Source organism: Amphiura filiformis, chromosome 8 (genome assembly GCF_039555335.1).
Source record: "Amphiura filiformis chromosome 8, Afil_fr2py, whole genome shotgun sequence".
NCBI lineage: Eukaryota > Metazoa > Echinodermata > Ophiuroidea > Amphilepidida > Amphiuridae > Amphiura > Amphiura filiformis.
Genome location: NC_092635.1, coordinates 26,917,836 through 26,930,388, shown reverse-complemented (window position 1 = coordinate 26,930,388; position 12,553 = coordinate 26,917,836). Strand labels below are relative to the sequence as shown.

General features: G+C 37.0%; 1 protein-coding gene across 1 annotated transcript; it reads left to right on the top strand.

The window, feature by feature from the left end:
* Window positions 1–35: 35 nt before the first annotated feature.
* On the top strand, window positions 36–5,215 carry LOC140158883 (sperm-associated antigen 8-like). Its single transcript, XM_072182144.1, has 4 exons — window positions 36–204; window positions 1,864–2,056; window positions 4,237–4,460; window positions 5,033–5,215. The coding sequence occupies exons 1-4, from the start codon at window positions 139–141 to the stop codon at window positions 5,153–5,155; spliced, it is 606 nt and encodes a 201-aa protein (XP_072038245.1). The 5' UTR covers window positions 36–138; the 3' UTR covers window positions 5,156–5,215.
* Window positions 5,216–12,553: the final 7,338 nt, after the last annotated feature.

Genomic DNA, 12,553 nt, shown 5'->3' with positions numbered 1-12,553 from the left:
CAAGCCTAGCAACAGTAATCAATCTCATGATCTCGTCGATTTTATCTGTGTTTACAGCTGAAAAAGAGCCACAAAATACTAGAACTACAACCACTGTTTTAATATTTCAATAATAGAGGCATCTAGTATAGATACAAAATGAATGCGACAAGGACGATTTATAATTCTAGTGGCAAATGCTTGCTCGAAAATTGGGTAGAAGAGGTGAGTTGTCAAATTTCAGGGTTTTTTCACATGCACACCCTGTACTGTGCTGTGCATGTTCATGTTGATGTTCATGTGTTCATTGTTTACATTACAACTACAAGTACAGTTTTTGTCAGAGAACCCGGCCCCCAACTCAATACAAAAGTTTGCAACCATGAGAGTTACCAAATCTTTTAAAGTCAAGACCCCTTTGCAATGATTTTTCAATTTCAATTTTCATCAAATTTACCCCATTTTCAATGCAAAATCGAGGACAAAAGTCAAAATGTGGCCCAAAAAACCCCTTCAATCTTCATGCCTTTTTTTCAATTTTTGTTGTTTTCAATGACTAGAATTCAAACACCCCTTTTCAGTGACATAAAATTAACGGATTTTCCCAAGTACCCCTTTTATCCAAATTTTGCGGACAGTGCAAATTATAAATTACCCCCCCCCCCAACTCAAAACAAAAGTTGGCAACCATGAGAGTTACCAAATATTTCAAAGACCCCCTTTGCAATGATTTTTCATCAAATTTACCCCCCCCCCTTTTCCATGCAAAATCGAGGACAAAATTTGGCCAAAATCAACCCCTTTTTTGTGGTTTTCAATGACTAGAATTTCAAACATCCCTTTCAATTTATACTAGACTTTCAAACTCCCCTTTTCAATGACACTAAATATTGACATAAAATTATACCGGATTTTCCATAGTAACCCATTTATCCAAATTTCGTGGAGAGTGCAAATTAAATACCCCCTATTTTGCTGATTTCACGGTCAAATTTCGCGGACAGTGCAAATTAAATACACCCTATTTTGCTGTCCTCGCTACTGGTTAAAAATTACCCTTTTCCACGCTATTTGGTAACTCTCATGGTTGCCAACTTTTGTGTTGAGTTGGGGCCGGGAAAATACTCAAGGAGAGTGCAAATACAACATGCATAGTTGCATACATGCACAGATGCATGTTGTAACTTTGACTCTGTGCATGTAGAATTTTGCCAATTTCGCGGTACCGTACTTAAAAACAATCAAAACTTTTGACCTATGATATCCTATTTGCTGGTGATTAAAAGCTTCAACAGTTGGTCGACATTGGCGCCAGGGATTGACGGTTTAGTCGCATCAGAAAAAATCTAGTCGCCAATGGCAATGCGACTAAAATGGTCGCAACGTACAGCACTGAAAAAGATGTGTTTGTTAAAAAGAACAAACAACATGATGAAGCGATATTAGAAATGAAAAAGAAAAGAAAATGAGGACAAAAAGGTACGGGTATGTGGGTTATAGTTAGTCACAGTAAGAAAAGGGGAATTAAATAGGCTAAAGAAAGAAACTAATCAGGAAATGTAAGGAGAAAAAAAAGCTAAAATAAGATCAGGAAATATAAATTTAAAAAAGCTATTTACGAGAACAGAATTAAATAAATAATGTGGAGAGTAAGCAGCAAATAATTTTATTGGTTTTACAGCTGAGAACTGTGTAACATGTAGTCAATCAAAAATAGTGGCATGTCTTTTTCATGTATTCTCTTTTACTTTGTTTTCATTTCTTTTTCTTGAACTCTTTTTTCCCCAGAATGAAAAGAAATATATACTAAATTATGAGTTACATAATTTGTGTGTCATTTGTTGGTTATAATTAATTAGTTCTATTTTGCATTGCAAATTACAGAGGCAAGTCCAAGAAAAGGGAATGGACACTGCAGTTGATGATGATGGGAAAGAGGTGTATACAATTAAAGCTCTTCCATTTAAAGATGGTCACCCAGGAATATTATCAACAGATGTTAATGCAGATCAAGAAAAGACTTCAACTTACAGAGAATCACACAAAACTCCAGAAAAACCTGGTGTTAGGACAGTGGGTAAGATTATTATTCACAATTTAATCAATTCAAGTACTTCCTACGTAGATTTAAATTAGTGTAATAGTAATTACTAGACTTGACATTCCAATATATGACTCTGTACATTATTGTTTTTATTCTTTAGTTTAATTTTACACTTTGCTTAAAATTACTCAAATTTTCTTCATAACTGAGTGGATTATATATTAGTAGAACATACAAAGTAAGTTGTACTACCAAAAAAAAATGTTTGGTTGCCCTCAGAGACCAACCCAAAAAAATCAGAAATCTTGGGTCATTTTTTTTTGTCAATCACTTTTTTAGAAGAAACCTTAAATTTGCACAGTATCAAGGACATTTTGTTATTCACTCATTTCATTTATCAAATGCATATATTTGATTAAAAATGAGAAGTATTTCCATTTAATTTTGTTCAAAAGTGCACAATTCTTTTAATGTAAAATGATCAAGAATTTGAATTTGTCGATACTAGCCTTTTCAAAATGGAGGAAGAGAACATGCAAAAATAGGATTGACCTACCGACCCTCCAAACTTTTGTCTTGGAAGGGCAACCCAACAATTTAATATTTTTGCCTTACTCTACTGGATTTGGCTGTTGGTATGCCAGTATTTGCAACCTGAATCTGTACAGCATCTCAAGTTTAACCATATCACACTCGGCAGTCCACGCTTTATAATGCGTGCCGGTTCGAAATTCTGAAAATTGGTGAAAGCGTGGGGGTTTAAACTTTTTGGGTAAAAAGCGTGGACTGATATAAAGCGTGGGATTAAAATAAAAAGCGTGGGGCTTCTTCCAACTTACAGTATATTTTTATTGAATGATAAAATAATCATAGTTCCAAGAAAAATCACCAAAACTTGCACACTATGTCGCAAGATAAAATTCCATTTGATGCAGGCTCGCGCTTGTTTACGTGAATCCAGTGCAATGTACACAATATCCTCCCCGGAGCGCTGCCAAAACACCTACGTCATATGCAAATGTCCGATTTTCCATGACGTGTTATTTTTCTTTACATTGATCGTATATGAGTGGCGTCATTAACATGCATAATTGATTGAGCGAAGCAGCACGGAAGAAGTAGGATATAGTCGCTGAACACAGCGTACGTCAAGTTTCATGACAAGAACAACATTTGAACACCACAAAAGTACAGTTATTCATTAAAATGCTTATTTTACAGTGCAGTAGTAGTTTTTCACATATAATTTGCATTGTTCACGTAATGTATCAATTAACTTATTGGAGAGAAAAACATCGGACTCGCACATGTGAAATAGGTGCAGAATTCGGCGTACTTGATACTTCGAACCAAATTGCGTGCGACTTTGTCAGTTTACAAATAGCGGAAAAAGCAAAAAGTGGTGGGGGTCAAGAATTTTCAGTATAAAGGTGCCTCAGTAAAAAGCGTGGGGTCAGGAATTTTCAGTATAAAGGGTGCCTCAATAAAAGGGTGGGGGTAAAATAAAAGGGTGGGAGTCAAACCCCACTGCCGAGTATGCATATATGCCAAAACTAAGCAACACTGCTTTGCCATGGTATATGTAGAACACAATTGATTTATAAAGGTTGAAAAGAAGCAATATTTCCATTACTTCATGTGAAAATCACAGCGTTAAGAATGATGAACTAGCCTCTATGAATGATGTAAGGGGCTGTGCAATAATTATGAGCCCCCCCGGGGGGGGTCAAATTTCCAATCGGCTCGCCAAAAATCGCTTGCCCCCCTCTCGGCCTGCCAAAAATCGCTTGCCCCCCCTCTCGGCCCGCCTAAAATTCTTGCCCCCCCCCCTGCGCATGCCAAATTTTTGGGATCCCGATGTACAAACCTTAAATGGTCTATATACCTGTTTGCGGCTTGTAGCAGGAAAATTTGCATATTTAAGCGTTTCGTACTGTTTTCCTAAGCCTTTTAGAGCGTTTGATTAAAAAGCGCCCATGAATGTGTGCCAAAAATCGCTTGCCCCCCTCTCAGCTTGCCAAAATTTGCTCCCCCCCCTTTTGGCTCGCCAAAAATTTCTTGCCCCCCCCCAATTTTACCCTCCCCCCAGGGCTCATAATTATTGCACAGCCCCTAAACTACATTGCAGCCTCTATGAAACAAATCGTTGGATGCAGTTTGCTTTTACTTTACAACTTTATTAACTTTTTTTCTTTATGAATTTCTATACCCAGGTAGGAAAAAGGAACTAATGGAGAGGGCTTTATATGCCCAAGTTAGCAATGCTGTCCATGAAGAATTGAATGCTCCACCACCTGAGCCAGATTTTGTATCTGTAACTAAGAAAGATTTCACAATAGAAGACTTTAAACATGAACTTCCTGCACCAGAAAGAGAACATAATGTTGAAACAGAACAACCTGTTACATTCTGGAGTGAACACAAGCAAAAGATACATGTAAGTAATTTCAAATCCAGAAAGAAAGAAAACTGCAGAATATGATTATTACAGAAAAAAAAGCAAAATATAACATCATTGTAATTGTAAAAAGGTAAAATAATATTGAAGGGAAGGAGGGGCCCAAAATATGTTTCATATATAATTTAGCTCCTGAACTATGACCAAGAAATCCCCATTTTTGTGGGACTCAAAGTTTTGCAGAAAGGAATTTGGATTTTGGTACACCTTGTTTAGCCATGTTTTGGGAGAACCTTTGTGCTGTTGATTGGGTGAACATCGATGTCATGTATAGTAGGGTATAGCAAAAGCGAGGTATCAAGAAGGGTATCATGTGGTTATTTTTATGTGATACCCTTCTTGAAGTGAACTCACTTTTTGTTGTTTTATAGTATGTGATATCGATGGTGCCAATTTTAGGAATGGGCTATAAGATACTTACTTCTAATCAAGATGTACAATAATTTTGTTACCCTTTTTGGAAATCAATCAAAACCCCACCACCTCACCCTCTACTAGTTAAGATTTAGTAAAATTTCAATCATATATTTATGTGTTTATTCATTACACAGGGAGTAACACAAATGAAGACATTAGACACACCTTTTAAGAAGAACTCATCATTTAGTAAACCAATAGAGGAAAGTGTTGACCAAGCCAAACCATACCAAGGAGAACCGCTTCCATTTATGTGATACATCAGTGTCCTCTTTAGTGACTCAGAACTTTATTTTTATGCATATATTAAACAAACGAAATACCGTAAACGTTCGCCTAATGGCGCTATGGGCTGCTTTGACCTAACTGCAATTTTAGGCACAAACTAAAAGAGCCCTCCCGTAAAAATCCTACCAGCAAATAAGGGCACATACCCTTAATTCTTGTTGGGATTTTTGAAGAAGGAGCTCTCTATTTGTACATGAAATTTACCCCAAGGCAAAGGAGCCACGGTGCGCCATTAGGCGAACGTTTACGGTATGGACATATAGTTGATGATACGTTGTATTATAATAAGCTCAAAATGGAATGGGAAATGTTATGTAAGGATGACTGTGCAGGTGTGTAGTAGAGAAAAGAAAGTGAAATATTGTTGTCTTTTTGCTACTTGTACTAATTGAGATGGTTTTATAATTATATGTTATTGTTGAAATACTGTTTTAAAGATCAGTCTGACCAGGTGAGAATGTATGCCCAGCATTACTTCCGAAGAACCCAACATAACTACACACAGACACACCAAGGATCTCTTGCTTAACAAGGACCTAAACATGCGTCCTTGCTACAGATACCTTGTTAAACGGCGAACAACAAGGTCGTATACCATACTACCCACTCTAAAGCTTACATCCTTGCAGCATTTTAACACTTGTTCTGTATTACCCACTTTTTGAGCACATGACATGATAACACACAGAGGACATTTGGACATGTAAAAATTTTGTCATTTTTCAGGTCCACTTACATATTAGTAGTGCGGGGGGGGGGGGGGTGTGTGTGTAGGAAAATTATGCCTCAAAAATAAATTTGATATGAAGTTCTCTTGCTGGGGGTATTATTTGCTGGTAGGGTGACATCTGTCAGAAAAGGGGGTGTGTAATACCATGGGCTATTCGAGTTGAAATCCATAAACCCCCTATGGAAGACATGACCTTAATCTCCAACACAGGAAGTGTGAATTGCAATGGGATTACCTGGATGAGTGACTCCATTTGAAATCTACACCCCCTGTGTGGAAGATTTAGATCTTATCTTCCATAGAGGGTATGTGGATTACAACTGGAATAGCCTAATATGGTCAAGCATGTGGACAGTATCATACTTGTCTTGTATCCACTGAGTGTTGGGTGTGTCTGTGTGAATTATTTGTAGGGGTGGAATTTGCAAAATTATAAAATGACCTAATTGAATGAAATGTTATTTCAACAAGGCCAAGGCAATGGGTTATGTAGACCCTTGCTTAGTGAACTCTTTCTCAACTTGTACTGACAATGTCCGGTGGGGGGGGGGGCACTCAACTTAAATTTTGGAATGTGCGGTATGGAGCGTTGAACTTTGGGAACTAAGAACTGATTTTTAGGCCAAATAGGGGCTCGATGAACTGAAATTTCAACATTTTTGTGGGGTCTGTGAACTAAAATTGGGCCAAATTAGAGACTTTGGAGCTAACAAATTCAAATTTTTTCCAAATTCAAACTAAAGAGCTACAAGAGTTTGAGGCTCATTGAACAGGAACATGATGCAAATGTGGGTCTTAAGGAACTGCCAGAGAGCCTGAAAAAGGGACCCTTGACCGCCGCACATACCCGTACCACCTTTAGATGTGAGTGATCTGCAGTTCTCACAAAATGAGAGGAAAGTCGCCAGGGAAGAAAAGGAGATGTTGCCAGAAAACAAAAGAATTCTTCTGAACACCAAGGGAGGGAGCAATCCTAACAAGCTGTAGCTGTGCATTATTTTAAAGCTTATGATAACTAGAAAATAAATATTTGCATCTTTCCTCTCATTTTGTGGGAGCAGGTCTCAATATTAGTTTTATTTTGGTGCTACTAAATATGCTTCCGACATATTTGAGTGATTATCAAACCCACAAAACTCAATAAGTTGAATGGCAGCAAATATAATTTGATATTACTAGTATTTATTTATGCAAAAATGTGGAACAAGGTCAAAATAAGTAATTTCTCTATTTCACTTATGACATTTAGTTTAATACATGTTGATAGAAACTTTGAAAGCTCAGAACTAGATCACTTGTACTCTACTGTTGATTGACATGACTTGTGTTCATTCACTGTTTTTTAATTTTTAAAGAAATGTAGTATTTGATTTTTGTATCTATCAAGTCATTAGTGTATTACTAAATAGAAATATCTAAATGTTAGTTTGTTTTTCATCAACGTGCCACATTTACGAAAATCGGGATAAAACACAGTTATTGGTCATCCTTTCTGCCAATGAACTTTTGACAGGAATTGGCAACAGATTCAGAATGATGTTGAAAGCAATTCTTGCAAGGAGCTCATATTCATGTATTCCGTCCATTTATAAAGGAAGAAACAAAATAAAGATGAAGATATAATAGTTGTTATGTTGAATATATAGTATTCCAGTGCTATTTATGTTTGAATCTTGAGTATAAAGCTGTAATGTACAATTTCCTTCAGATTTTAAATTTGTTATTCTATGCTGATATAATACCAGTAATAAATGTCGGTAAAGATTTCTGTCCATTTTTGAGCTGAAATATCAAGGTAAAGTTATGACTTTAAGTTGAACTTTGCTCTGTTGACCTAAAAACACAGAGTTTTTACATTATGTAAACATTACAAATACGGTATGCCTAAAATCAGGTTTGAAATTGAAAAAAAAAATCATATTATCGTACATTATGACTTTAAAAGCAATTTGTGTCTAAAACAGAGTGCGAACATAATATGGTTTTATATTAACAAATTCATAAGATCTATGCCATTGGTATCAGACTGTGAGTGCCCTGGTTCGAATCTCAGATCTGACCCAATGTAGTATTGCATTTATCTTATTAGCAGAGTGTTATAAAAAGATCCTCTTTATTGAGTCGACTGTCACCTGAAGGCGCTCGGCTCCCATTTTTTTTTTCAATCAGTCGCTAAAAGATCTAAGTCGTTTGTAGACCTAAGTCGCCCAAAGATATATTTTATTGTCAGAACTCCACTTATCACCCTGGCTGTATTTTTCTGATAGACAGGTCTTTAAAAAGGTTTTAGGCCCCACATATTCATTTTGTAAAGACAGCTAGTTCCCAGCTCAAAACCATCGCATTCAATTTCCAAATTGAAATAGCAAAGCAAAGTCCTGTATTTTGTGCAGATTGATACCTTATTTGTTGCGCAAATTTTTTTGAATGACGAGGTGCAGATCCATAAAGTACACATACACCAATTTTATAGATTCAGATTCTGAGTTGTTATCAAATGTTAAAACTGACCTGTGATGGACACTCCCAGGATTTTTCTCTGTAGTTTTATTTTTTTCTAGTACATCAGTCCCGCTGTTACTCATCACGTTTCCCAACTACATGTTTCTCTGGGTTTTTTGTTGAAATTTTTTAATAGCTCGGCATTAGGGCGAATTACGTTTTTTTTTTAATGCACGGCTTAAAATGTTTAATGATTTTTTAATGATTATTATTTTGACAATCTACTGAAGATAGCAATTACGGCGGGTTTATACAAGACAAAGGGTAATTTCTTGCGTACTGAATCATCATTTTGTGGGATAGGAATAGAATCATCATTGTTTTTTTGTTTTTGTTTTTTGGTGTGTGTTTTTTTTGTTTGTTTTTGTTTTCTTTCTTTTTATTACTTCATGTTCCTGATAATCTCTGCTATATAAGGGTCATTTTAAATTTTGGCCAGCTTCTTCATTTTAACATTTATTTATAGCTTTGCATTCGGCCTATTGGCTATTTTTTTCTAAGCGCGCGGCCAATTATAGCCGTTTTCCCCGGAATTTTGCGTACTGAATCTTCAGATTTTGCGTACTGAATCATCTAGAACGCGTGTTATAGGCAATGTTTTTTGGAACATTATTATTTTGCATGATTTTCGCTCTGCTTGCTATCTTCTGTAGATAGCATTTAGGGCTTACAAAGAAAATAATTAATACCTCTATTTTTTTCCTTTAAGTTTAATGATTTTTTTAATGATCATTATTTTTACTATCTACTGAAGATAGCAATTACGGCGGGTTTATATAAAACAAAATGTAATTTCTTGCGTACTGAATCTTCATTGTTTTGGTTTTTTTGGTTTTTCTTTTTCTTTTTTTCCTTCATGTTTCTGATAATATCTGCTATATAGTGCCGTTTTATCATTTCTTTATAGCTTTGCATTCGGCCTATTGGCTATTTTTGTCTAATCGCGCGGCCAATTATAGACATTTTGCCCCGGGATTTGCGTACTGAATCCTCAGATTTTGCATTTAGGGCCTACAAAGAAAATAATTAATGCCCCTTTTTTCCTTTATGTTTAATGATTTTTTTTAATGATTATTATTTTGACTATATACTGAAGATAGCAATTACGGCGGGTTTATTTTAGACAAAAGATAATTTCTTGCGTACTGAATCATCATTGTTTTTTTTTGTTTTTTTGTTCATTTTTTCCCTTTATGTTCCTGATAATCTCTGCTATATAAGTGCCGTTTTAAATTTTTGTCAGCTTCTTCATTTTAATATTTCTTTATTGTTTTGTATTCTTCCTATTGGTCTCTTTTTTTTCTTACCCCACGGCCAATTATAGCCGTTTGCCCTGGATGATGCGTACTGAATCATATATTTATCGAATCGAATATATATTTTATTTTTCATGTTTTTTTGCTTTGCTTGCTATCTTCTGAAGATAGCATTCAAACACAACAAACAGGTATTTAGGACGCTATTCACAAGGTACCATAGCGCTGACAACAAATAAATGAATTACAAAGTTCTTAAAATAGAAATGTCTTAAGATTTCCCTTGAAAAGTTCTCAGTAGATCCAGCAGTCCGAAGTTGTCTCGGCAAAGAGTTCCAGAGCCTAAGAAGAAATAATTAATCAGTTTAAAGCCTCTTTTCGTATATTTTTTTTCCATGTTTGATAATATTTTTTTGTCTACTGAAGATAGCAATTACGGTGGGTTTATATAAGACAAAGGATAATTTCTACATTTATCATTTTGATCGGTCAATTAGTATAGCCGCGAGAAGTACTGAATCATCATCTCTTTTTAAAATATCAGTCATGTTGTGCATTTTTGTTTCTTATTTTTTCCTTCATGTTCCTGATAATCTTTGCTATATGCCATTTTAAAATTTTGATAAGCTTCGTCATTTTAGCATTTCTTTATAGCTTTGCATTCGGCCTATTGGCTATTTTTTTTCTCTAAGAGCGCACCCAGCTATAATTAATAACGGGTGTTAGACAATGTTTTTTTGAAATGTTATTATTGTTCAGGTTTTTTGCTTTGCTTGCTATATCTTCTGAAGATAGCATTTAGAACCTACGAAAAAATAAATAATGTTTTCAAAAACCTCTTTTCGTATATTTTGTTTTATGTTTGATGATCTTTATTTCTTTTGACTAGGGCCTATCTACTGAAGATGGTAATTACAACGGGTATAATATAATTTCTACATTTATCAATTTGATCACAAATTATTAATGCAGACCCAATACTTTGTCTTGGGTCTGCATTAATGCAGACCCAATACTTTTCTATAGTATAGGTAGAGCGCCGGATCCCAGGGGCGATTACCGACTGTAATATCACTCTGGGGTACAGGATACAGATCCCCAGTTTGATGGTGAAGGCGAGCGCCACATGGGCACCTTCTTATGTGCCATCCCCTGTACACCGTGTTCAGTTATACTGTCTACAGGAACAGGCAGTGTGGATGCTAACTGGTATTGTGTCTATCTCTTTCATCTTTCTTTTCTTTCTTTCTTTCTCCCAATCATAGAGTATAAGTAGGTTGTTTTAACATCTTGGGATGCAAATAACATCTTGCCACCACTGAGCCCCGGGCGGTGGTAAACAAATCCCGGCCAACTCAGGCAGCTTGAGTGGGGTAGTGGGGACCCCTGATGAAGGAAATGTCAGCTAGAGCCAAATGAGCTATTCTTGGGGAACAGCCAACGGCATCCACAACTGGATCTGGGCAGCAGCAGATTTCAGTAGGAGATACTAGGCAGAAGATGAAGTCAATTGACTGGTCTTACTGGCAGGTTTCTCTAGAGATTGGAGAGCTACTAGCTGGAGTCTAGGGTATGGTCTCCTTTCTACTGCGCAATGGTGGAAGGCAGGGGGCGCTGAGACCTCCTGTCAGTATAACAGCAAGAGCTGACTTCAAGAACTCTTCTTTTCCAACTTGGAGCTCATCCAGCCTCTACCATTTCACCTCGCCAGTGCGGTATGAGTAGGCAGAAGAAAGGGAGACTTTGTTGCAGAGCAATGTCGAAGAAGCAGAGAATGACCTTTGCCCGCACAGGCAACCTTGTTTGTAGAGATGCAGTGTTAATCGTGCTGTATATCTTGTGCTGGTTTTTCCCGTAGGGTGCTTCTTTACAACCTCCTTAAGGGCTGACATCCCTATTTCTGCATAGTTTGTCGCTAAAAGTTATAAGGATAAGCCTCGAAATGGAACGGATTCAACGACGACGAACTCTGGAAACGTCCAACGACTACGATTAAGGAATGTGAATTTATGGCTGTTAAACATCAGAGGTCTAAGATCAAACATTGGACAGCTGCAGGCAAGGATCCAGCTCGCTCCACCTTCTTCAAAGCCAGATCTAATTTTGATTACTGAATCAAAACTTGACAGCTCTGTGCCAGATGATAGCTCACATATCAACATCAATGGCTATTCTCACATGCGTAGAGACAGGAGCGATGACAGTGGTTGGGGCGGTTGTCTTATCTATTACAAAAATGGCTTTCCTATAGTGCGAGAAACCAACCTAGAACCAAAGTTATATGAGCTGATGGTGTTTTCCATACAATCTGAAAGTGGAACTGTGCTACTTTCGTTGGTGTACTGCCCTAAAAATAAAATAAAAGGATCACTTGCATGGTATGATAAAAACCTAGACCGCCTGCTATCCAAAACGAAGGCCAACATCTGCATCCTAGCTGGTGATTTTAACTGTCACCATCAGGAATGGCTTGGCAGCAGATCTCCAACTGATGAAGAAGGCAGGATTGCACTAAATCTGTGTAATTCCCACGGACTGACTCAAATTGTCAATGGACCAACCCACCAACTGGGAAATCGTCTTGACCTCATCATGACTGATGCACCAAACCTATTCACACCAAATGAGATTGAGTGCAACGTGGGTACCTCAGACCACTTCCTTGTCAAAACTGCCTTAGAGGTGTCTCTCTCTCTGAACCATCCCTCCAAGACATGTATGGATGTACAAAAAGCTGATTGGGACAACTTAAGAAATGACCTGGCTGCCGTCCGGTGGAATGAGCTTTTGACAACAGAAGACCCGGAGACTGCTTGCTCTAACATCACAAGTGCCATCCAGACAGCGATGCACAGCAATATCCCACAAAAGACTGTTCG

Coding starts and splice junctions, on each gene's coding strand:
- LOC140158883 (XM_072182144.1), top strand. CDS start 139: ATGAATGCGACAAGGACGATTTATAATTCTAGTGGCAAATGCTTGCTC. Junction 2,057..4,236: donor ACCTGGTGTTAGGACAGTGG/GTAAGATTATTA, acceptor TTCTATACCCAG/GTAGGAAAAAGGAACTAATG. Junction 4,461..5,032: donor AACACAAGCAAAAGATACAT/GTAAGTAATTTC, acceptor TTCATTACACAG/GGAGTAACACAAATGAAGAC.